This window comes from Oncorhynchus masou, chromosome 31 (assembly GCF_036934945.1).
Source record: "Oncorhynchus masou masou isolate Uvic2021 chromosome 31, UVic_Omas_1.1, whole genome shotgun sequence".
Taxonomy (NCBI): Eukaryota; Metazoa; Chordata; class Actinopteri; order Salmoniformes; family Salmonidae; genus Oncorhynchus; species Oncorhynchus masou.
In genome coordinates this window covers 17,984,160-18,010,715 of record NC_088242.1, presented here as the reverse complement: position 1 = coordinate 18,010,715, position 26,556 = coordinate 17,984,160, and the positions used below count along the sequence as shown (strand labels likewise).

Sequence of the window (26,556 nt, the reverse complement as noted above, 5' to 3'; positions counted from 1 at the left end):
GATATCAGAAGCTCTTTGTCTAACCCGAGGTGAGTGATCTCTGTCCTGATATCAGAAGCTCTTTGTCTAACCCGAGGTGAGTGATCTCTGTCCTGATATCAGAAGCTCTTTGTCTAACCCGAGGTGAGTGATCTCTGTCCTGATATCAGAAGCTCTTTGTCTAACCCGAGGTGAGTGATCTCTGTCCTGATATCAGAAGCTCTTTGTCTAACCCGAGGTGAGTGATCGCTGTCCTGATATCAGAAGCTCTTTGTCTAACCCGAGGTGAGTGATCGCTGTCCTGATATCAGAAGCTCTTTGTCTAACCCGAGGTGAGTGATCGCTGTCCTGATATCAGAAGCTCTTTGTCTAACCCGAGGTGAGTGATCTCTGTCCTGATATCAGAAGCTCTTTGTCTAACCCGAGGTGAGTGATCTCTGTCCTGATATCAGAAGCTCTTTGTCTAACCCGAGGTGAGTGATCTCTGTCCTGATATCAGAAGCTCTTTGTCTAACCCGAGGTGAGTGATCTCTGTCCTGATATCAGAAGCTCTTTGTCTAACCCGAGGTGAGTGATCTCTGTCCTGATATCAGAAGCTCTTTGTCTAATCCTAGGTGAGTGATCTCTGTCCTGATATCAGAAGCTCTTTGTCTAACCCGAGGTGAGTGATCTCTGTCCTGATATCAGAAGCTCTTTGTCTAACCCGAGGTGAGTGATCTCTGTCCTGATATCAGAAGCTCTTTGTCTAACCCGAGGTGAGTGATCTCTGTCCTGATATCAGAAGCTCTTTGTCTAACCCGAGGTGAGTGATCGCTGTCCTGATATCAGAAGCTCTTTGTCTAACCCGAGGTGAGTGATCTCTGTCCTGATATCAGAAGCTCTTTGTCTAACCCGAGGTGAGTGATCTCTGTCCTGATATCAGAAGCTATTTTTTGCCGTAAGATACGGTTGCAGAAATATTATGTACAAAATAAGTTACAAATAACGTGTGGAAAAACACATAATAGCACAATTGGTTGGGCGCCTGTAAAACTGCTGCCATTTCTTCCGGTGCAATTTTGCGAACTGCAGATTGGCCTTTTCTGGGATCTTTTATTTCATGAAACATGGGAACAACATTTTACGTGTTGCGTTTATATTTTTGGTCAGTATAGATTACAGCATGCCTTTGTCAACAAGCATCAAACATGTTGTATTTAACTTTTTAATGAATAATAATTAAGAAACCTCTCCAATCAGGATTAGACCCACCCGTTGTATAACACACCATAAACCACAAGGTCTCTATGATAACAGGTCTCAGTAGTCAGATTTAGTGTCCATTTAATCTTTACATGTACTGTATAACTAATGTGTATCTTTGACATTTCCAGTTATAGATAGGAAAATACTGGGGCTCCATAGAGGTCAGTGTGGCAGGAAGAATCCCACCGGGCACACAAATAAAATACAGTTTTATTTGTCACATGCTTCGTAAACAACAGGTGTGGACTAACAGTGAAATGCTTACTTACGTGCCATTCCCAACAATGCAGAGTGAAAGAAGATAGAAAAAAGAACACAATAATAATAAAAGTAATAATACTGTAGATACACAATGAGTTGGCTATACGATAACTTGGCTATATGCAAAGGGTACCAGTACAAAGGGTACCAGTACAAATGGTACCAGTGAGTCAAAAAAGGTTTGCTCAAAAAGGGTCAATGCAGAAAGTCCAGGTAGGTTATTTGGTTTTAACTATTTAACTAACTATTTAGCAGTCTCATGGCTTGGGGGTAGAAGCTGTTCAGGGTCCTGTTGGTTCCAGACTAGGTGCATCGGTACCGCTTGCTGTGCGGTAGCAGAGAGAACAGTCTATGACTTGGGTGGCTGGAGTCTGACAATTTTTAGGGCCTTCCTCTGACACCTCCTGGTATCGAGGTCCTGAATTGTAGGGAGCTCGGCCCCAGTGATGTACTACAATGTACACACTACCCTCTAGCACCTTGCAGTTTGATGCCAAGTAGTTGCCATACCAAGCGGTGATACAGCCAGTCAAGATGCTCTCAACGGTGCAGCTTCAAAACTTTTCGTGGATCTGAGGACACATGCCAAATCTTCTCAGCATCTTTAGGGGGAAGAGGCAGTGTCATGCCCTCTTCATGACTGTGTTGGTGTGTGTGGACAATGATAGATCCTTAGTGATGTGGACATTGAGGTATTTGAAGCTCTTGACCCGCTCCACTACAGCCCCGTTGATGTGAATGGGGCCGTGCTCGGCTCTCCGTTTCCTGTAGTCCATGATCAGCTCCTGGTTGAATCACGTTGTTTCCACGTCATTTCAATGAAACTATGTGGAACCAACGTGGGAATAAACGTTGAATTGACATCTGTGCACAGTGGGATGATTATATTATAGGAATGGACTGTATTGAAGGTGAATGTTACCTAAGAGTATTCACTTACAGCACAGTTGGCCCTGATGCTCCCTCAAAGGCATCTTCATGAATGCTCCTCAGATACCTGTTGTCTTTCAGAATCCTACACGAGAAAACCATCACATGATACACATAGTATTAAATCATATTTGTCTGTATCACAATGAAAGTTATATACTTGCAATAAATGAGTGGAATATGGGTGTTTTACTTTTGTATTCTGATGTTTGACCTTTTTGATTTCTCTTCTCTAAAACCTAGTAGTTTTTCTAGGGATGCCCAACAGATCCCTACGTTGCTGTTTGACATAGAGAGTCATGTCCTCATTTGACAATAAAATAGATGGTGAACATTTCTAACCATTATGTCAATGAGACCGGATGAAACACAAACACTGAAACGTAAAACTCCTGGGCACTCACAGACCATATGAAAAAATTGCCAGGAGCCCCCTGAGGGTACAGTGAGCAATTTGGGGATTGTCTGGCTTTCACCTTGAATAGTTTGCATGGTGTGCAGTAAGTTATATGGGCAACATTGTAATGTATAATTTGGTGGTTGGGGTTTCTTGAGGAAAATTATATGTTGGACAAAACCCTTTCCCAATTAGTCACAGTACTACACACAGAGAGGTCTTTCTTCCACGATGCATGGGTAGGGATTGGTTTTTGACTAATTTTCAGAGAATGTAATTTAGAGACAATCCCTAGCTCCCAGTGGGTGGGCTGATGACCGAAATCAATAGATTAGGGCCTAATGAATTTATTTCAATTGACTGATTTCCTTCTATGAACTGTAACTCAGTAAAATCTTCAAAATTTTTGCATGTTGCGTTTCTATTTGTGTTCAGTATATGAATGTTTAGACTCATTGAAAGCGATTCTGGCGAGATCAAGATGTTGCATCCCGCCGCCACAGCGTGGCACAGGGTAAAGTAAACAACATGGCACCCACTCAATGTTGTGTCTTCCAAGATGTTATTTTACTGGCACATCTAGTTTCTTTGATTAACCAAGCCTTTGACACATCTCTGAAATAACAGCAACCAAGGCTTAGCAAAAATCACAAGAGCAGTTCCTGTTTAGATGTTGTGTGAGTGCTTGCACGTGTTTGTGTGTTCAGGCACTTCATTGTAAGAACTGAAACTAAGCAGGAAGCGGAAGAAAAGGTTAATTGTTTGAGAGGAATTACGTACAGTTTATCCAGCTTTGTTCCGTTGAAAGCGTGCGACTTGATTTCCTTGAATCCATTTTTTATAATTTTCCTGAAAGAAACATTTTCACACATTTAATTTCAATTGGTTGTTATCAGCTTGACCGATTTACAATTGCTTACATACAGCAGTAATGGATTGAAATACATAATTCACAAGTGCTGTCCTAAACCCTGGATTTGATGAAAATTATCATGGTTACCGCAATCAATTAGATGAGATTTAATTAAATCAGCAGTGAAACAATTCTTACATTAAACACCCAGATGAGATCTTTTTCTTATCACTGATCTGAACACGTGGTGAGACATGGCTCCAAGTATGGCTCCAAATAAGTAATAGTATTGGACTCATACTCACATGTATACACTCTCCTCTGTGATCCCTTGAAAGGCATTGGCAGGTATACTGTGGAGCTGCATGTTGTCTCCCAGCTCACTGCACACAGAAGAGAGAAGAGGAGAGCAGAGGATAGGAGAGAAGAGGAGAACAGATGATAGGAGAGAAGAGGAGAACATAGGATAGGAGAGCAGAGGATAGGAGAGAAGATGATAGGAGAGAAGAGGAGAGAAGAGGATAGGATAAGACAGAAGAGGAGAGAAGCGGATAGGAGAGAAGAGGATAGGACAGAAGAGGAGAGAAGTGGATAGGAGAGAAGAGGATAGGAGAGAAAAGAAGCGGATAGGAGTGGAGAGGAGAGGAGAGAAAAGAAGAGAAGGTTTAGGTTTAAGGTTTAATTTATTTGCACCAAAGAAAATAAGTGATAAACAACAATACAGATGAAAACAAATACATAAAGATAAACAATGTGCAGGTTGGAAGCCCAAGGGATTACATAACAACCACACCACAAAAAAACAATACACAATACATAAGTAAAAAAATAAAGCTTTGTTAAAACAGGTAACAAAACCCAATAATCATAAATGTACAAATGAACCAATCTGCAATCACAAAAAAACTAAAACAGTATATGCTTTGTTTAAATGTGTGTGCATGTGTAGATAGATGTGAGAGTTGGGCTATATGGAGGAGATTACTGAGTAGTTTGGTTCATCAGGCTGACCCCCAGTCTTCGCTTGAAGTTATTGAGGAATGATGAGGTTTTGGCAATGTGAAGATAAGAATTCCAGAGTATGGTACCTCTGTATCTGATAGAGAATTGACTATGTGAGATGCAGTAGTGGGAAGGGTGAAGGTTATCACAGTGTCTTGTGTTATATAGATGGATTTCAGAATTAACCTGGAAGAATCCATTGAAGGGTTTCGGTAAATGGTCTGGGTGGTATGAGTATTTGTAAAAATTGGCGTACATTAATGTAGACAAGATATTGACTTTCTTAAACAAAGATGCAGATAGAGCCAGGTAATTAGAGGAGGTGGAGGTGGCTAGTCTTGAAAATGTATTTTGTATGATGAGTAATTTGTCCTGGCAATATTACAGTGAATGAGCTATTGGTAAATTGGTAAATAAAGCTATAATAAAGAGTTAGGAAGCAAGCCTGATGAACCAAACAACTAACCAGCAGATTTCATCACTTTGCACTTGGCAGACTTGTTCCATTTCATTCCCACCAATCGAGATTCAGGCTCCTATTTTTTTTTTTTTTTTTTTTTAATTATTATTTATTTTTTTACCCCTTTTTCTCCCCAATTTTGTGGTATCCAATTGTTAGTAGCTACTATCTTGTCTCATCGCTACAACTCCCGTACGGGCTCGGGAGAGACGAAGGTAGAAAGGCATGCGTCCTCTGATACACAACCCAACCGCACTGCTTCTTAACACAGCGTGCATCCAACCCGGAAGCCAGCTGCACCAATGTGTCGGAGGAAACAGTGTACATTTTTTTCAACCTTGGCTAGCGCGCACTGCGCCCGGCCCGCCACAGGAGTCACTGGTGCGCGATGAGACAAGGATATCCCTACCGGCCAAACCCTCCCTAACCCAGACGACGCTAGGCCAATTGTGCATCGCCCCACGGACCTCCATTCATTTGTTTATCTGGAACCGCTCAGAAAAGGTGTCCATGGCTGAGTTGGCTTCATTAATTGGTGAATCAAAATGCTTGTGTGATAAAATCTAATTGCTATCATCAGCAAAGAGAATGGGTATAAGACACAGCAACAAGTCATTGATATACTGTAGATTAGGAATAACAAAGGTCCAATTATCAAAACCTGCGGAACGCCACAGGATATCTTGGCCCTTGTAGATGCACAGCCGTTTGCATAAGCAAATTGTTCTCTATCATGAGCTATATAACCAATTATATGTATAATCATGAAAACTGTATTAATGCAGTTTAGAAAGTAATATTTCATGGTCAACCGTGTCAAACGCTCTGGAGCGGGAGCAGATGTGACAGTAGCCCCTCTAGGGGCGCCACCTGGCGTCCCACCTGGGCGAACCGGCCGAGATATGGGCGCTGGGCAACCTGTTTGGGGTGTGGGAGCCCAACGAACCCGGCAGGAGCGTGAGAGCCATGCGAGCCGGCTGAGGCATGGAAAGCCCTACGATCCGGCTGAGGCAAGACGTCTGTCGATCCCACTGCAGAGAGAGCCCAAAGATCCGGTGGAGTGTGACATGGGATGGGAAGCCACCGAGCCAACCGAGGCTAGGACACCTCTCGAGCCAGGCAGGGAGTGAAAGCCCGATGGGCTGGCTTAGGCACCCCCAGTTCCATCGGCGGCGGAATCCACCCTGACATCACCAACAAAACAAAAAACAAACAAAACTCCTGGACGGTTGGGCGAACAAGAACTGATGATCCGGCTGAGGCCCGACGTGGGATGGGCGCCATCCGTGACAATTGAGGCAAGGAAAACTCTCGAGCCAGCTAGGGCATGGAAGCCCAACGAGCTGGCTAGGCTAAACCCCGGTTCCATCGGTGGCGACCCAGAGCCACCATACCAACTGGAACGCCAGCACTCCCCGATGCTTTGTGTGTTGGCTGCTGCAATCTGTCACATGAGTTGACACTGGAGAGACGAAGCAGGTATGTGGAGTATCACATTTAATAGATAACGGACATGGACCGAGACAGGAACAGCGTCCGCAAACTAATAACACAAACAAAAGACAATCAATGCAGCAGCGGGGAATAGAGCAGGGAACAGAGCAGGGAACAGAGCAGGGAACAGAGCAGGGAACAGAGCAGGGAACAGAGCAGGGGAACTGACAAATATAGGGGAGGTAATGAACAGGTGATTAGTGAGTCCAATATCGCTGATGCGCGTGACGAGGGAAGGTTGGTGTGTGTAATGGATGATAGGAGTGCGTGATACAGGGCAGCCTGGCATCCTCAAACATATTCCACATTAAATGCTACTAATCGTTCACATCTGTTAATTTCCAGCTACCAATGAGAAGTGGACATTTTAAAAGTGGTCAGAAATGTCAGTTTAAAGCATACCTGCATTAGCCACATTATTTAAAGAATTTGTTAAAATATCATCAGTAAGGGTGGCAGATGATCTGGTCAGATAGCTGGAGTATAAAGTATTTCAAATGTCAGATGATAGTGAGTGGTTCTCACTAAATACATTTATGTTGGAATCACCCAATAGAAAACACATTTGTATCTCCATGAATAATCAAATCCAAGGTTGATCCAAAGATATTAATGAAACTACCAATTTCAGAATCGTGTGGCCGATAGATACATCCAATACCACATTTTTATCAACCAAAAAATTAACAGGAGGGAATTTCTATGAAAAGCGATTCAACATCAATGTCATCAGATGCAAGTGCAAGGACAACAATATAAATAAATCAAAATGTTCATGAACAAAAATGGACACCCCCCCCACTCTTGAGGTTCTACAATGGTGAACAGCATTATAAGGAGACATGTCATAATGAGGAGAGCAGGGATAGGAGAGAAGAGGAAAGGAGAGGAGAAGAGACGAGTGAAGAGAGAAGAGCGGAAAAACGCAAAGAGAAGAGAATAGATACTAAATATCATTCCCTGGCCACAGGATGTCATCACAAAGACCAGGGTCAGTTCCTTTTCAGTGAAAATAATTAGAATAGTAGAGTCACATACAACTGGGGTTGAGTGTATATGATCTTAAAATGGGTATAGCAATATTGTCATTGTATATTTAAGCAATAAGCCCCGAGGAGGTGTGGTATATGGCGTGGTATACGGCCTGATATACCATGGCTGTCAGCCAATCAGCATTCAGGGCTTGAACATTAAGAACATACAGCTGGCGGGTTATACACTCTATCAGCAAGACAGAACAGCAGCCTCTGGTAAAACACGGGGCGGGGGCCTATGCATTTATGTAATCAACATATTTCATGGGGGCCTATGCATTTATGTAATCAACAGTTGGTGCGCGATATCTAAGTAAGTCTCAAAGTTTTTCTCACGCTCAATGCTCTGTATTCTGCTATAAGCAAACAGGAAAACGCTCATCCAGAGGCGGCGCTCCTAGTGGCCGGTGGCTTCAATGCAGGGAAATTTGAATCAGTTTTACCGAATTTCCATCAGCATGTTAAGTGTGCAACCTGAGGGGAAAAAAATCTAAACACTTTTACTCCACACACTGAGACGCGTACAAAGCTCTCCCTCGCCCTCCATTTGGCAAATCTGACCATAACGCTATCATCCTGATTACAAGCTAAAATTAAAGCAGGAAGCACCAGTGACTGGTGAGGGTAGGTAGCAACTGCCACGCTGGTCCTCAACACGGGGGCCCCTCAGGGGTGACTGCTCAGTCCCCTCCTGTACTCCCTGTTCACTCATGACTGCACGGCCAGCCACAACTCAAACACCATCATTAAATTTGCTGATGACACAACAGTGGTAGGCCTGATCACTGACAACGATGAGACAGCCTATAGGGAGGACATCAGAGACCTGGCCTTGTGATGCAAGGACAACAACCTCTCCCTCAAAGTGATCAAGACAAAGGATATGATTGTGGACCATAGGAAAAGGAGGACCGAGCACGCCCCCATTCTCATCGACGGGACTGTAGTGGAGCAGGTTGAGAGCTTCCTTGGCATCCACATCATGAACAAACTAACATAGTCTAAGCACACCAAAACAGTTGTGAAGAGCGCACGACAAAACCTATTCCCCTTCAGGAGACTGAAAAGATCTGGCATGTGTCCTCAGATCCTCAAAAGGTTTGACAGCATCCTGACGGGTTGCATCACTGCCTGGTATGGCAACTGCTCGGCCTCCGACCGCAAGGCTCTATAAAGGGTAGTGCGTACGGCCCAGTACAGTACATCACCGTGGCCAAGCTTCCTGCCATCCAGGACCTCTATACCAGGCGGTGTCAAATGAAGGCCCTAAAAATGGTCAAAGACTCCAGCCACCCTTGTCATAGACTGTTCTCTCTGCTACCGCACGGCAAGCAGTACTGGAGCGTCAAGTCTAGGTCCAAGAGGCTTTTAAACAGCTTCTAGCCCCAAGCCATAAGACTCCTGAACAGCTAATCAAATGGCTAACCAGACTATTTGCACCCCCGATACACTGCTGCTACTCTCTGTTATCATCTATGGATAGCCACTTTAATAACCCTACCTGCATTTACATAATTACCTCAACTACCTCGACACCGGCGCCCCCGCACATTGACACATTGACTCTGTACCGGTACCCCCTGTATATAGCACCCGCTATTGTAATTTACTACTGCTCTTTAATGATTTGTTTTTCTTACTTTTTTAAAGGTATTTTCTTAAAACTGCGTTGTTGGTTAAGGGCTTGTAAGTAAGTATTTTCACTGTAATTGTATGTGACAAATAACATTTGATTTGATTTGAACCACACAGTTTATAATATTATGTCATCGAGTTTTAGGTTGGTCAAGTTCTGGATACGTACAGGAAGAAGTACTCTAGTATGACCAGGGAGGAGATGGTGGAGAAGTCTGGAAAGTGTATTATTCCTGTGTTACAGATACTCCTGGAAGAGGGAGAAGAGGAGAAGAGGGGGAAAGATGTTTTTTAAAAAGTAGGTGAAAATGTGTGTTACAAAGCTGTGACATCATTTCATCAAGTAAACAAAATGCCAAAATGGAATATTGACAAACTGAGTTGTTGTAGCTGGAATCACAGTAGTATAGTAACTAACAATAATATCGCCATAAAAGCTTACAGGTATCTCAGCTTGGGCAGATCAGTGAAGGCCCCCTTCTCTATACTGATCAGATTTCTGATGTTCTGTATCTGTCTAAGGAATAAAAGAAAGCATCACAATAAACATTTATTTAGAAAACTTTAACACTGATTTCCAACATCCCAATCAAGTAACATATTTTTACTCATGATAAATGATAAGTGCACTTGTGAATCATACGTGTACATTTTTTTGTTACAGTAATATTCTGTCCAGGAATGAAGATGATTAAGTAAATAAGTAATATTCTGCATGAATTGTTGTTCAATCCAGACAAATGGATTTAGAAAAAAGTTCAAAGACCCACAACAAAATCCTCAAATAAACCACAGTCTATTACAGTAACTTAATAGGGTAGGAGACACAAACTAAGAAAATGTAAACAGTCAAATACAAAACCTTCAATGGAACAAAACATTATCTCACCAATTAAAACCTTCAGAACTGGGAGAGGAAAATTCTGTAATATGGTGTGTGTGTGTGTGTGTGTGCGTGTGTGTGTGCGTGTGCGCGTGTGTGTGTGTGTGTGTGTGTGTGTGACACTTACATCTCAGTCAGGCTGTGGAGAGAGAGGAATGCATGGTTTCTTATGTACCTGGTGCAGTCACTCTGAGATATCTCACTGTAGCAGAAAAAACGACAGCATAATGTAAATTCACATTCTAAAGGACTATTCTCCTTAATAATAAAATAGAGACAGAATATGCAGAGAGTAAAATGCAAATGGATCGCAAAGTGAAATGAGAAGTATTCTGATAAGGCCAAAGGGGATAGGATCAGAGAGGCTCTAGTGACATGCCCTTGACAGTTTCCTGTCTTCATGATGATGCCCTACTACCCTCCAACCCATCCCCCATCCCAAACCAACCTTCCACACCCTCTCAACCCCTTTCTTCTATTGTTAATTATACTTTTTTTATAGACTTCAATACGTTTTACCCTTCCAGTCCACCGTACCACCCACTGATATGTAATTAACCAACACTTTTCTTTAGATAGCCTTTTAGATTCCATCTTAAACCAGATAATTAAACCTAGCGACCCACTCTGCTTATATTTTCCCTCAGCCCCGTGTGAGTGTATGTGTTTGTGTGTGTGTGTACCTCTCTTCTTAAGTTGTTGCATAACATCTTAATTACTGTTACTTTTGTGAAACGATTAAAAAGCCATTTCATTTCAGAGCATCCTCACACATGGAGGAGAGGCTGGGCCATGATTTCCAGCCAATGTGAGTCATCTGTGACAAGACAATACCATCTGAACACCACCACTGCAAATTAGCCAGTGTGACCTAGGACTGGATTAAATCAGATTGACATCGGCATATTGGTTGTTTTGGTGGTGTCGGAGGTGGAACTGAGTTCGAGCTGTCATATCCACAAGTGGCTCGTTGCAACCTACTATGATCCGACAAATCCCATGCAGCTGTGTTAGAAATTCATGCAGCTGTGTTACAAGTTCAAACACTCAAATTAGACTGGTAGGCTATAAATCACACATCCAAATGAACATGAAAATTTGCAATGGCTTAACATCAATGGTTTGACATTTTAGAGTCATTATTTGTCACATAGATGCAGCCGACACTTTCTAGCATCGTTTTGAACTTCTAACACAGTAGGGATAATAAGAAAGTGAGTGGTTTGTGACACAAGAGCAGCAGCTTACCGATGTGTCAGTTTTAACCACGGTAACACCTCAAACGACGTCAAAACATCTGTGGTGTTGGCCAATGCTGGTTAACACTGGTAAACACTCGATGTGATTGAATCTATGCCCTAGTGTTGATTTTTCAGTGTGACATTTCTAGAGTTGCAAAGTCTTGATTCAGGAGTTGATTTAACACTGCATCAGATAACATTGTCCCACTCAAGTGTAAATGTGGAACAATGTGCATAACACTGAAACATGAATGGGGTCAGTCAGGACAGAAACATTTATTGTGTCACCACAAACTTGATAGACATTAGTTACACAGGGGTCATGTATGCTATTTGTTAGGAGGAGATTGAAGTGACAGAGACGTCACAACATAATGGAAACAGAAAACAAAGCCTCCATCGATGCACTACTGCTTGGATTTTAAAAATGATCATAACATGATGAGAACCAGACCTGGCCCACTTCTGGACCGCAATTCCAAGTGGTAACTGGGCTACATAGTAAATGGTAACCTTGCAGATGTGGTGGATACATGTGGTGTCTGGACTGTCCTTAACTTTCTGACCTCATAAGCATGGGGTGAACCTCTCTTGGATCAGTGTATTATGATATTGTTAGCTAGCTATAACACACAATATTTGGTTCAATGCTTAACTGATTAATGGTGTTAAGAATTAACAAAAATTCAGGAGAGAGGACCACACTTGAATGTAACACTTAGCTAGTTGCCAATTTAACAAGCACCAGCTGCTAACCATTGACAATCAGCCTCCACTACTGTTGGCAACACTTAACAAGGTGCCTTGAATGTAGCACCTCAAACAAGCTCTCGCTGCTACTAACTGATAACCAGTCTCCACCTGTTCTCACTCTTCTTAATCACCAATACCACCCTGTTTAAACCTGACCAAACAGTCATTCCTCCTCTTCGTTTTGTGTTGCATGCTCTCTGTGCTGCATTTCAAGACACTGAGTTACCCGCCTCCAAATCATTGCCACCTTCTATCTCATATTACTTACATTCCTTCAAGGATCTCCTTAGGGGATTGCCATCCTTACAGAAGCCCAACTACCACGGCCTGATGGTGATGTCTACCTGAAACTCTTGGCCAAAACCTACAGAGTAAATCCCTAAGGATCCTTCATCTGCAGTCCATGGCTTCATCCAGTCTATTCTCATTCCACTCCTGAATCCTTATTCTTACATCCATTCCATTTCTGCAATAAATATTCTAAACCCATTTCAATTGCTGGTCCTTAAACTCATATAAAGAGATAATGATAGCTAAGGGGGCTGCAATAAACCTCAACCAAAATCTCAATCGGACACTAATTGAGTTATCAGTAAAAACACCGCTGCATCCTGATCAGATCAGGGGAAGCTTGTTCCCCTGGCCATAGGAGTTGGCAAGTCAGTACAAACAGATCTGGAACCAGGCTACAGTAAGCCATCCCCCCTGATGGAATACCATAATATGGGTCTTGCCAATTGACTTGTGAGTGGTGAGGGGTCCTTGACTCAAATGCCAAGCTGGGGTAAAGCTGTCAGCCCAGATGAGGGATTCACCCAGCTATACATGCAATGCATTAGTTAGATGGGATCTGGATGTACAGTTGTGGCCAAAAGTTTGAGAATTACACAAATATTAATTTCCACAAAGTTTGCTGCTTCAGTGTCTTTAGGTATTTTTGTCAGATGTTAATATGGAATACTGAAGTATAATTACAAGCATTTCATAAGTGTCAAAGGCTTTTATTGACAATTACATGTAGTTGATGCAAAGATTCAATATTTGTAGTGTTGACCCTTCTTTTTCAAGACCTCTGCAATCTGCCCTGGCATGCTGTCAATTAACTTCTGGGCCACATCCTGACTGATGGCAGCCCATTCTTGCATAATCAATGCTTGGAGTTTGTCAGAATTTGTGGGTTTTTGTTTGTCCACCCGCCTCTTGAGGATTGACCACAAATTCACAATGGGATAAAGGTCTGGGGAGTTTCCTGGCCATGGACCCAAAATATCGATGTTTTGTTCCCCGAGCCACTTAGTTATCATTTTTGAATTATGGCAAGGTGCTCTGTCATGCTGGAAAATACATTGTCACCCCCAAAAAATTGTAGACCTCCACAATTCTGGTTCATCCTTGGGAGCAATTTCCAAATGCCTGAAGGTACCGCGTTCATCTGTACAAACAATAGTACGCAAGTATAACCACCATGGGACCTCGCAGCCGTCATACCGCTGAGGAAGGAAACGCGTTCTGTCTCCTAGAGATGAACCCAAAACTGCAATAAAAAAGCCAGACTACAGTTTGCAACTGCACATGAGGACAAAGATCGTACTTTTTGGAGAAATGTCCTCTGGTCTGATGAAACAAAAATAGAACTGTTTGGCCATAATGACCATTGATATGTTTGGAGGAAAAAGGGTGAGGCTTGCAAACCGAAGAACACCATCCCTGTGTTGTAGGGGTGCTTTGCTGCAGGTGGGACTGGTGCATTTCACAAAATAGATGGCATCATGAGGGAGGAAAATTATGGATATATTGAAGCAACATCTCAAGACATCAGTCAGGAAGTTAAAGCTTGGTCGCAAATGGGTCTTCCAAATGGACAATGACCCTAAGTATACTTCCAAAGTTGTGGCAAAATGGCTTATGGACAGCAACGTCAAGGTAATGGAAAGCCCTGTCCTCAATCCCATATAAAATTTGTGGGCAGAACTGAAAAAGCATGTGCGAGCAAGGAGGCCTACAAACCTGACTCAGTTACACCATCTCTGTCAGGAGGGATGGGCCAAAATTCACCCAACTTTTTGTGGGAAGCTTGTGGAAGGCTACCCGAAACATTTGACCCAAGTTAAACTATTTAAAGGCAATGCTACCAAATATTAATTTAGTGTATGTAAACTTCTGACCCACTGGGAATGTGATGAAAGAAATAAAAGCTGAAATAAACCATTCTCTCTACTATTCTTCTGACATTTCACATTGTTAAAATAATGTGGTGATCCTAACTGGCCTAAAACAGGGAATTTTTACTCGGATTAAATGTCAGGAATTGTGAAAAGTTTAAATGTATTTGGCTAAGATGTAGACTTCCGACTTCAACTGCAGCTTAACATGAGTTGACAAGTACTAAGTGTTCTTTGTGGTGAGGATACTTGGGATTCAGCCTCACCTGGCCTCAACCTCTTGGTTGACAGCAAACGGACCTTCCTGCCACACCATCAGGTCAGTAAGAGTAACAGAGATGAGCCAAAGTAAGTTACTGTGTATTTTACAATAACTACTTGCAGCAAGCTGACCATAAATTTTAATAAAATAAGCATGAACTAGGCTGGGCGATATGGCCAGAATATCAAATCACAATATTTTTCAAGATGTTGATGGTATTTAATGTTTTGGAATAATTAAAGTTCTAAATATGCTTTATGAGTAGTTCATGACCCTAGAGTGGCAACACAAATTATAAGTGATTTCAATGGGGCATTCTACATTCTGATTGTTTTATACTGTTCAATCCAACTTCAACCCCAAAAATGTTTCAGCATTTTCCAAAATATTCTGCATTTCCTGCACTCATGTTACAATTTCCACACTTTGTCACGTAGGGCTGCATGATATGAACCAACAATCTAGGCCTAATTATTTGGTGAACTGTTGGAATCATAGAAATATAATGATTATTCAAATTCTACATTTGGATAGCAGGAAGCACTTTAAATACATCGTTTTTTTTGGGAACTCAGTCTGGGTCTCAACTTTTGCAAGGTAGAATTGTCGAATACACAAGATGCAATATCGAAATGTGGTTGTGCACCAACAGTTTTTCTCTTGTTATGTCAGTCACTAATAGTCACTCAATTATCCCACGTCAGCGAAAATGTTTTAGATTGGTAAATTAGTGTAGCATCCAGCTATCTAAATTTACAGTAATCAAGGTCAGATGATTTCCCTACAAAACCATCAACTCCTATTAAACCATCAACTCCTATTAAACCATCAACTCCCTACTACATCATCAACTCCCAATTACACCATCAACTCCTTACTACATCATCAACTCCATATTAAACCATCAAATGCCTACTAAACCATCAACTCCTACTAAACCATCAACTCCCTACTAAACCATCAACTCCCTACTACATCATCAACTCCCTGCTACACCATCAACTCCCTACTAAACCATCAACTCCCTACTACATCATCAACTCCCTGCTACACCATCAACTCCCTACTAAACCATCAACTCCCTACTAAACCATCTACTCCCTACTAAACCATCGACTCCCTATTAAACCATCGACTCCCTGCTACACCATCAACTCCCTACTACACCATCAACTCCCTGCTACACCATCAACTCCCTATTAAACCATCAACTCCCTGCTACACCATCAACTCCCTGCTACACCATCAACTCCCTGCTACACCATCGACTCCCTACTACACCATCGACTCCCTACTACACCATCGACTCCCTATTAAACCATCAACTCCCTGCTACACCATCAACTCCCTGCTACACCATCAACTCCCTGCTACACCATCAACTCACTGCTACACCATCAACTCCCTATTAAACCATCAACTCCCTGCTACACCATCAACTCCCTGCTACACCATCAACTCCCTGCTACACCATCGACTCCCTGCTACACCATCGACTCCCTACTACACCATCGACTCCCTACTACACCATCGACTCCCTATTAAACCATCAACTCCCTGCTACACCATCAACAATAAGCACCCATCTGGTTCCACCCACCTTGTGTAAGAAAGATGGCTTAGTAAAACACGTTTGCGGCTTTTGTTCAGTATGCTAACACAGTCTTGTGTCTCACAAGAAACCAGGGTTTGATACCCAATCAGTCACATTGAGACTTTATTATGTGTCTATGAGACTGAAAAACAAAAATGATTAATGAAATTCATAATGAAAACTGTGATGCTATTTCTATCCACACAATGCCTATCAACTCCCTATTACACAATCGACTCCTATTAAAACCATCAACTCCCTATTACACCATCAACTCCCTACTAAACCATCAACTCCCTACTACACCATCAACTCCCTACTAAACCATCAACTCCCTACTAAACTATCAACTCCCTATTAAACCATCAACTCCCGACTACATCATCAACTCCCTACTAAACCATCAACTCCCTACTAAACCATCAACTCCCTACTAAACCATCAACTCCCTACTAAACCATCAACTCCCTATTAAACCATCAACTCCCGACTACATCATCAACTCCCTACTAAACCATCAACTCCCTACTAAACCATCAACTCCCTACTAAACCATCAACTCCCTACTACACCATCAACTCCCTACTAAACCATCAACTCCCTACTAAACCATCAACTCCCTATTAAACCATCAACTCCCGACTACATCATCAACTCCCTACTAAACCATCAACTCCCTACTAAACCATCAACTCCCTACTAAACCATCAACTCCCTACTAAACCATCAACTCCCTACTAAACCATCAACTCCCTACTAAACCATCAACTCCCTACTAAACCATCAACTCCCTACTAAACCATCAACTCCCTACTAAACCATCAACTCCCTACTAAACCATCAACTCCCTACTACACCATCAACTCCCTACTAAACCATCAACTCCCTACTAAACTATCAACTCCCTATTAAACCATCAACTCCCGACTACATCATCAACTCCCTACTAAACCATCAACTCCCTACTAAACCATCAACTCCCTACTAAACCATCAACTCCCTACTAAACCATCAACTCCCTATTAAACCATCAACTCCCGACTACATCATCAACTCCCTACTAAACCATCAACTCCCTACTAAACCATCAACTCCCTACTAAACCATCAACTCCCTACTACACCATCAACTCCCTACTAAACCATCAACTCCCTACTAAACCATCAACTCCCTATTAAACCATCAACTCCCGACTACATCATCAACTCCCTACTAAACCATCAACTCCCTACTAAACCATCAACTCCCTACTAAACCATCAACTCCCTACTAAACCATCAACTCCCTATTACACCATCGACTCCCTATTAAACCATCAACTCCCTACTAAACCATCAACTCCCTACTAAACCATCAACTCCCTACTAAACCATCAACTCCCTACTAAACCATCAACTCCCTACTAAACCATCAACTCCCTACTAAACCATCAACTCCCTAATAAACCATCAACTCCCTAATAAACCATCAACCCCCTACTACACCATCAGCTCCCTACTACACCATCAACTCCCTACTAAACCATCAACTCCCTACTACACCATCAACTCCCTACTACACCATCAACTCCCTACTAAACCATCAACTCCCGACTACATCATCAACTCCCTATTACACCATCAGCTCCCTACTACACCATCAACTCCCTACTACACCATCAACTTCCTAATAAACCATCAACCCCCTAATAAACCATCAACCCCCTACTACACCATCAGCTCCCTACTACACCATCAACTCCCTACTAAACCATCAACTCCCTACTAAACCATCAACTCCCTACTAAACCATCAACTCCCTACTACACCATCAACTCCCTACTAAACCATCAACTCCCTACTAAACCATCAACTCCCTACTACACCATCAACTCCCTACTACACCATCAACTCCCTACTAAACCATCAACTCCCTACTAAACCATCAACTCCCTATTAAACCATCAACTCCCGACTACATCATCAACTCCCTACTAAACCATCAACTCCCTACTAAACCATCAACTCCCTATTAAACCATCAACTCCCTACTAAACCATCAACTCCCTACTAAACCATCAACTCCCTACTAAACCATCAACTCCCTACTAAACCATCAACTCCCTACTAAACCATCGACTCCCTACTAAACCATCGACTCCCTACTAAACCATCAACTCCCTACTAAACCATCGACTCCCTATTACACCATCGACTCCCTATTACACCATCGACTCCCTATTACACCATCGACTCCCTATTACACCATCGACTCCCTATTACACCATCGACTCCCTATTACACCATCAACTCCCTATTAAACCATCGACTCCCTATTACACCATCAACTCCCTGCTACACCATCAACTCCCTGCTACACCATCGACTCCCTACTACACCATCAACTCCCTGCTACACCATCAACTCCCTACTAAACCATCGACTCCCTATTAAACCATCGACTCCCTGCTACACCATCAACTCCCTGCTACACCATCAACTCCCTGCTACACCATCAACTCCCTATTAAACCATCGACTCCCTGCTACACCATCAACTCCCTGCTACACCATCAACTCCCTACTAAACAATAAGCACCCACTTTTCCCATCTGGTTCCACCCACCTTGTGTAAGAAAGATGGCTAATGAAAAATGATTAATGAAATTCATAATGAAAACTGTGATGCTATTTCTATCCACACAATGCCTAATTGTTGTGCCCTGAACTTAGAGAGCCTTTTTATGTCTCTATTTGGTTTGGTCAGGGTGTGATTTGAGTGGGCATTCTATGTTCAGATTTCTACGTTTTGTTTTTCTATGTTTTGGCCGGGTATGGTTCTCAATCAGGGACAGCTGCCTATCGTTGTCTCTGATTGGGAATCATACTCAGGCAGCCTTTTCCCTTTTGTTATTGTGGGAAGTTATCTTTGTTAGTGGCACTATAGCCCTTGTAAGTGTCACGGTCGTTTCTTTGTTTCTTGTTTTGTTGGCGACATTTATATAAATAAACGCAATTGTACGCTCACAACGCTGCGCTTTGGTCCACTTCTTCAGACGATCGTGACAGTTATATTCAGACCAAGACCCTCTATGCTGTTCACTGTGTGTGTTTGTATGTACAAATAGTATCTTTGGGCTGCATTGTGTGCGTCCCAAGTGGCGCTCTATTCCCTAATTATGACCGATGAAGTCTACTTTATCTAACTACACTGAACATAAATATAAATGCAACATGCAACAATTTCAAAGATTTTACTGAGATACAGTTCATATAAGGAAACCAGTCAATTGAAATAAAGGAATTAGGCCCTAACCTATGGATTTCACATGACTGGGAATACAGATATACATCTGTTGGTCACAGATACCTTAAAGGTAGGGGTTTGAATCAGAAAACCAGTCAGTATCTGGTGTGACCACCATTTGCCTTATGTGGCGCGACACATCTCCTTCGCATTGAGTTGATCAGGCTGTTGATTGTGGCCTGTGAAATGTTGTCCCACTCCACTTCAATGGCTGTGCGAAGTTGCGGGAACTGGAACAAGCTGTTGTACACGTCAATCCAGAGCATCCCAAACATACTCAATGGGTGACATGTCTGGTGATTATGCAGGCCATGGAAGAACTGGGAAAGTTTCAGCTTCCTGGAATTGTGCACAGATCCTTGCGACATGAGGCTGTGTATTATCATACTGAAACATGGGGTGATGGAGGCGAATGAATGGCATGACAATAGGCCTCAGGATGTCATCACGGTATCTCTGTGCATTCAAATTGCCTTTTATAAAACGCATTTGTGTTCATTATCCGTAGCTTATTCCTGCGCATTACGGAGGTAAAGAAGCCGGATGTGACGGTCCTGGGCTGGCGTGGTTACACGTGATCTGAGGTTGTGAGGCCGGTTTGACGTACTGCCAAATTCTCTAAAACAACGTTGGAGGTGGCTTATGGTAGAGAAATTAACATTCAATTCTCTGGCAACAGCTATGGTGGACATTCCTGCAGTCAGCATACCAACTGCACACTCCCTCAAAACTTGAGACATCTGTTTAATTGTGTTGTGTGACAAAACATTTGAGTGGCCTTTTGTAGTCCCCAGCTCAAGGTACAGCTGTGTAATGATCATGTTGTTTAATCAGCTTCTTGATATGCCACACCTGTCATGAAACATGGGACCAACACTTTACATTGCGCTTATATTTTTGTTCAGTATAGACAAAACAGACACATTTTATACGGAGATAGTGTGGTGCCTTATCTTTGAAAATTTATGCAATATCAGATTATTTTAACCTCTTACATCTATGGGGGCGCTATTTCATTTTTGGATGAAAAACGTTCCCGTTTTAAACAAGATATTTTGTCACAAAAAGATGCTCGACTATGCATATAATTGATACCATTCGAAAGAAAACACTCTGACGTGTCCAGAAATACCAAGATATTCTCTGTGCGTGCCCTAGAACGTGAGCTTCAGGCAAAACCAAGATGAGATGGCATCCAGGAAATGAGCAGGATTTTTGAGGCTCTGTTTTCCATTGTCTCCTTATATGGCTGTGAATGCGAGAGGAATGAGCCTGCCCTTTCTGTCGTTTCCCCAAGGTGTCTGCAGCATTGTGACGTATTTGTAGGCAGATCATTGGAAGATTGACCATAAGAGACCACATTTACCAGGTGTCCGCCCGGTGTCCTGCGCCGAAATTGGTGCGCAAAAGTCACCTGCCAGTATTTTTTCCATGCGATACAGAGAGGAAAGCAAGCTTCCACAAACTGCATATCAATGAAGAGATATGTGAAAAAACACCTTGAGGATTGATTCCAAACAACGTTGCCATGTTTCGGTCGATATTATGTAGTTAATCCGGAAAAAGTTTTACGTTGTAGGTGACTGAATTTTCGGTTCGTTTCGGTAGCCAGACGCAATGTAGAAAACGGAACGATTTCTCCTACACACAGACGCTTTCAGGAAAAACTGCGCATTTGGTATGTAACTGAGAGTCTCCTCATTGAAAACATCAGAAGCTCTTCAAAGGTAAATGATTTTATTTATTTGGTTATCTGGTTTTTGTGAAAATGTTGCGTGCTAAATGCTACTCAGAATGCTATGCTAGCTTTGCATACTCTTACACAAATTAGTCAATTTCTATGGTTCAAAAGCATATTTTGAAAATCTGAGATGACAGTGTTGTTAAGAAAAGGCTAAGCTTAAGAGCAGACGCATAATTTTCATTTTATTTGCGATTTTCAGAAATCGTTAACGTTGCGTTATGCTAATGAGCCTGAGGCTTTAGTCACAAACCCGGATCCGGGATGGGGAGTTTCAAGAAGTTAAACAGCAACCCCCACTATCTACAGTTTTTTTTTGTCTTCAGAAATAGACCGTGGAAGAACATCAGCCATGAGTAGACCTAAGTATAGCCTTGCACGAGCCTTGGCTCATAGTTTAAAGTTTTATTAGTTGTATGTGGGGATAGACATGGCATACACCGCCCAATGAAATGCTTACGTGCAGGTTCCTTATCGACAATACACCAACAATAAGAAATAATACAAGATAAGAATACTCATAGGAGCAGGAGACTATTTCCTGTTTTTGTAGCATGAGGCAGCTTGATGTACAAGTAATCCCTCAGAACAGGTTGCTCGTCTATCACAGGGCCTTACCCCCACTTCATCTCCTAAATGCTGAGTGTCAAGCAGAGACGCATCGGGTCCCATTTTCAGTCTTTGGTATGACTCGGCTGGGGAACAAACTCCCAACCTTCCGGCTGTCATAACTCTCCTGTGACGATCTGAAGGATCAGGTTACAAGGGGGTCCGATCTACAGCGTGCTCTCTCTCAGAGGGGGAGAGTGGGAAGTAGACTGTTTTATGGTCAGTCATAAAATGCCCCTATGCTCTGTAGTGTTCGAGGTTGGAATGTAAACTGTGGAATACAGAGACACCCTTGGACATCAAACGTTTGAATAATTAAACAATGTTTCTATTTTGAATGAGAATGATCCATGGACACTTAAAGGACAGTCATGTCGAGTGTGTTTCATTTGGTGATCTCGTGAAGGACAAGAAACATACATAACTGTATCTCTGTTAGGTTTACATCTAAATATTGTGAAACATATGTGATTAAACATTAAACTATTTGTGAAAAGATGTAATGTGATGTTAACCTTCTAAATGAGAGTATGGATTTTGTAACTAGTCAGTGGCCACACCCCCGTGAGCCCAGACATCACATTAGGCGTCATAGAACTACCGCTTCTTCCAGAGTATAAAACCTAGTTCCTATGAAATGTACATTAGACCAGAAAATATGGAGCAAAGCTAAATGTTGAAACGCTATAGACCACGCAAACCACGGTGTAAGCTAAGGTCGCAAATGGTTGAATTTACAAGACCAAAACGTGCTGGGTGACGCTGGACGCTGGTGTGTGAAGCAGTTTAAACTACAACTCTACCAAAGGACAAGACCAGAGGATGTGGAGATCATTCCCATGTTGAAATGGTGAAGAAATCTAGAAAAGTAAGAATAATTATTCAGACTGCAGCTGTTTAAATCATTTAGTCTGGTAAACGCATCCTATTCTAATAAGATTTCCGAATGGTTCTCTGAAGTATCCATTATAACAACTACGACAGACTGTGACTTCCGGGGAACGCAACCAGAGACTTTTCTGTTGACTCTCTCCAGCAGATGGACCGGCAACCACAGAGAGAGACAGCAAGACATACACTCGTAAATATGTCAATTGCAATTTCTTTTCAAATGAGCGGTCGTTCATGCAAAGTATTAGCACTTTCTATGAGTGTAGTTATCAGCTATGAGTTTCCGCTATTGAGCGGTCCCTACCCCCTTTCCTTTGTCTACCAAGCCATCATAACAGTTTCGTCCTCAATGGACTTTCTTTGTATCATGTATGAACTAATTGTGTGTGTTTTCATGTATTTCGGTGATTTGATTAGTTAGTTAGTAAATAAATAAATAAATAAGCCAATTTGTATATCACTGATTCATAATTTATGCTAGGGTTCGTGCAGACATCCAAGGGTTTGCGATGTTCAGTAATGAGAACTGATGAGGTACAAATCATTAATAAGTGACTGTTTTGATAACATATGAAAATATCTGAAGAGGTGATTCGGGAAATAGAGACTATATAAACTTTTTCCCGTGGTGCCCCGACTTCCTAGTTAATTAAAGTTTACATGATTAGTTTAATAACGTAATAATAATTGTACATAGAGAATTGATTTGATAAAATAAGTCTTCACATTTAATGGTAGTCACAGACACAACACAGTGGACACTCTAACCATAAGGTCAGTGAGTTGGTTCATCAACCACGCTTATCATTATTTCACAAATAGTAACCAACAATTTGTTCATATGAATTGACATGCTTTTGATCTCCTAAATAGTGGGTGAAAGGTAATACATCATAAATAAATGTAGGTCAAACTACTTCCTCTAAAAGGATGTGTGTATGTAGGCAACTCATCTGTAGTGTCTTAGCTCTTATTACTTATTTATATAATAAGAAAGACTCCGAATACAAGGAAATGAACTGGAGCCTCACATTTCCTAAAATGAGTTAGTACCAGAATAACAGAACAACACCGTGCATGATCAAGGGTGCTCCATTCTTAAAGGAGACATCAGTAATTAACAGAACATAACATCATCCAACGATACCCATCCAAAGTGGACATCTCCTTTCCTCTTCTTAAAGTCCCCAGACAGTCTTTCACTGCATGTCTATTGAATCACAGTGTGTGTTTATTTAATGAAAATAACTCCAAATATATTTTTTATATTTCCCTGAGCCTCCTTTTGCCATTGAAATGCTCAGTCTGACAGTGTGGGTGTGTTGATAAAAATGTAAATATTTAAATACACAGCCCTGGTGGATAAAATCATTTCTAGACTCTAGAGCCTACTCGCTTCCAAAAGTCATTGGTCAGACTAATTAGGTCTGATTGCGATGTCATGCTTTGGGCCAAAAACACCATCCCACCTGAACAAGCTGAAATTCCAGTACGCCCCCTCACACAAAAAACCCCACCTCTTACACTAAAAGGCCATTATCTGAGTGTTACTTTGACCTCATAATGTGGAAATATTATAAAAATGACGACTGTACTGCCACTTTAACATCCATTTAGATACATGTTTCATACAATATAATGTTAGATTATCACACCTTTCATAAAAGCTACCAGCAGTATGTCTTCCACAAAACAAATCCGTTTATATCTGGGCACTAGTCAAGTTTTAAACAGCCTCATGAAGCTTTGCAGATCTATAACATTGAAAAGGTAAACCCAGAGTTAAACTGAAAATGTGTAATAGGGCTAAAGGAATACTGACAATGCTATATGTCACAGGTGAAAAGGGCTTAATAAATGCATTTAATTGAAACTTACATTCTGGACACGTTGATCAGTCCTCTGAAGGCATTGCTTGGAACTTCATTCAACGGCAGATGAGTTAGTCTTCTAAAGATTATACACAAGGAAAAACTTGTTTTAAAAACATGTAGTCTAAGGTAATGCTGGCAACCAGATCACAGAGCATTTCATATGATTCTGTATGTAAATCTGTGACAGTCCATTTATTATGATATGTTATGTTTCGTATGGTATGTATAAATTTGTATGTGTCCATCACCCATTTTGTATGATATGTTTTACATTACAAAGCGGAAAATTCATTTGCAAAGCGGACAATATGTTACAAATTTGTAAAACGTGATATGTTATGAATTCTAGGTGGCTAACAAGTATTAGGGTTAAGTTTAGGAGTTACGTTAAAAGTTTAAGGTTATAGTTAATTAAGGTTAGGGGAAGGGTTACCTAAAAGGGTTAAGGTTAGGGTTTGGGGGAAAGTTTAGCTAACATGCTAAGTAGTTGAAAAGCAGCTAAAAATTAGTAAGTAGTTCAAAAGTAGATAATAAGCTAAAATACAAAAGTTGTCTGTAATGAGATTTAAACTCGCAACCTATGGGTTGCTAGATGTTCGTGTTAGACATACATTTTTGCCTTATGTAAGCATCTGTACTATGTAACCATACCAAAGATAACATATCATACCAATTTGATTGGATTTACATTTACTATGTTATGTCTAGTCTATGAGACCAGGCTGAGTATTAGGCTCCTATGGTGGCCTGAATTTGAATAAACTGAAGTGAAGAGGGTAAAGCACAATCTGTAGCTAGGCACTGTACTACAGACAGTACTGTCCTGATAAAAGGCCATCATTGTATCTACTGTAAATTGGATTGTGTTTCCTAATTGACTGGTTGAATTCAAAGGTTAAATAAATAATCAAATAATAAATAATCAAATAATAAATAATCAACGACAAAAGTGTCGGGCAATTAAAACAAAAACATGGGTAGATGTTGACGCTATAATGTAATATATGCACAATCCCTCCACCAAAACGGAATGACATTTTAGGGTACTTACAAGTTTCGAATAAACGCTGGAGCGGCTTTGGACCCCAGTTGCGTTTCCCTCGTGCAACTGAGTTTCTCTCCCGTGTCTTTGTAACATGTATCGCTCTTCAATGAACATTTACAAATGGACGGACAAGTGAAAGTCCAGCAGGAGCGCAAATTCAGAACACCCGACAGCGCGAGAAGAACCCACACCGTCCGCCTTGCTGGTGCCATCCTGTAGGCTACCTGGGCATTGATCAACCGCTTCCCCAATCGTCACTTTCTAAAGAGAACTCAAATAAAACCGACCTCAGGTAGACGAACCTAGGTAGCCAACATAACAAAGCACATTGAAGCCGAGGAGAAGAGAGAACCATTATCATTTCCACCTGCCCTGCGCTAATGCAAAGTCCTGTATTTTCCTGGGGTGCTTCACTCAGCAAGTCAGCAATCAACAAGGTTACAGTTGGAGCCCAGCCCTGACAGGATCACAACATAACCGCTCTACTCTCTCCACATTAAAAAGACAAATTATACAAGACAAAAATGCTGGGTTAAAAACAACTCAATTTGGGTAAATGTTTGGTTATTTGGGTTATTTTGACCCAGCTAGATCACAAACAGATTGTTTTCCTTAAATTGGGTTGTTGATGCTGGGTTATTGAGCTATGATCCAGTGGGTCAGAGCAGAAGACTGGAGGCGTGGCTTAGTAGGGGGGTGGCTTTTAGATAATATTTTTTCGGGTCACTTTTGAGAGTAAATGTAATTCCGGTTAATCTGTTCTGTTGCATTGTCAATGCATGTTATGGTTGAGCACTGACACTTTTGTAGCTTAAATAGGCCTTACACAACAGTATGAGTTCCTTAAGAGCCTATGCACATCCCAATGTAGGGATAGTTACTACTTTCTTATAATATTTAAATATATATTTTATATTAAAATATGTC

The 26,556-nt window shown here is 41.6% G+C and overlaps 1 protein-coding gene across 1 annotated transcript in view; it reads right to left on the bottom strand.

Moving 5' to 3' along the window:
- LOC135524909 (lutropin-choriogonadotropic hormone receptor-like) overlaps positions 1–25,841 on the bottom strand; it is a 43,848-nt gene extending 18,007 nt beyond the window's left edge. The window contains exons 1-8 of the mRNA XM_064952753.1: positions 25,636–25,841; positions 24,589–24,660; positions 10,301–10,375; positions 9,733–9,807; positions 9,460–9,540; positions 3,971–4,048; positions 3,593–3,661; positions 2,426–2,500 (exon numbers count right to left, since the gene is read on the bottom strand). Coding sequence (XP_064808825.1) covers positions 2,426–2,500; positions 3,593–3,661; positions 3,971–4,048; positions 9,460–9,540; positions 9,733–9,807; positions 10,301–10,375; positions 24,589–24,660; positions 25,636–25,841 — 731 coding nt within the window. The remainder of the gene's footprint in view (positions 1–2,425; positions 2,501–3,592; positions 3,662–3,970; positions 4,049–9,459; positions 9,541–9,732; positions 9,808–10,300; positions 10,376–24,588; positions 24,661–25,635) is intronic.
- Positions 25,842–26,556: the final 715 nt, after the last annotated feature.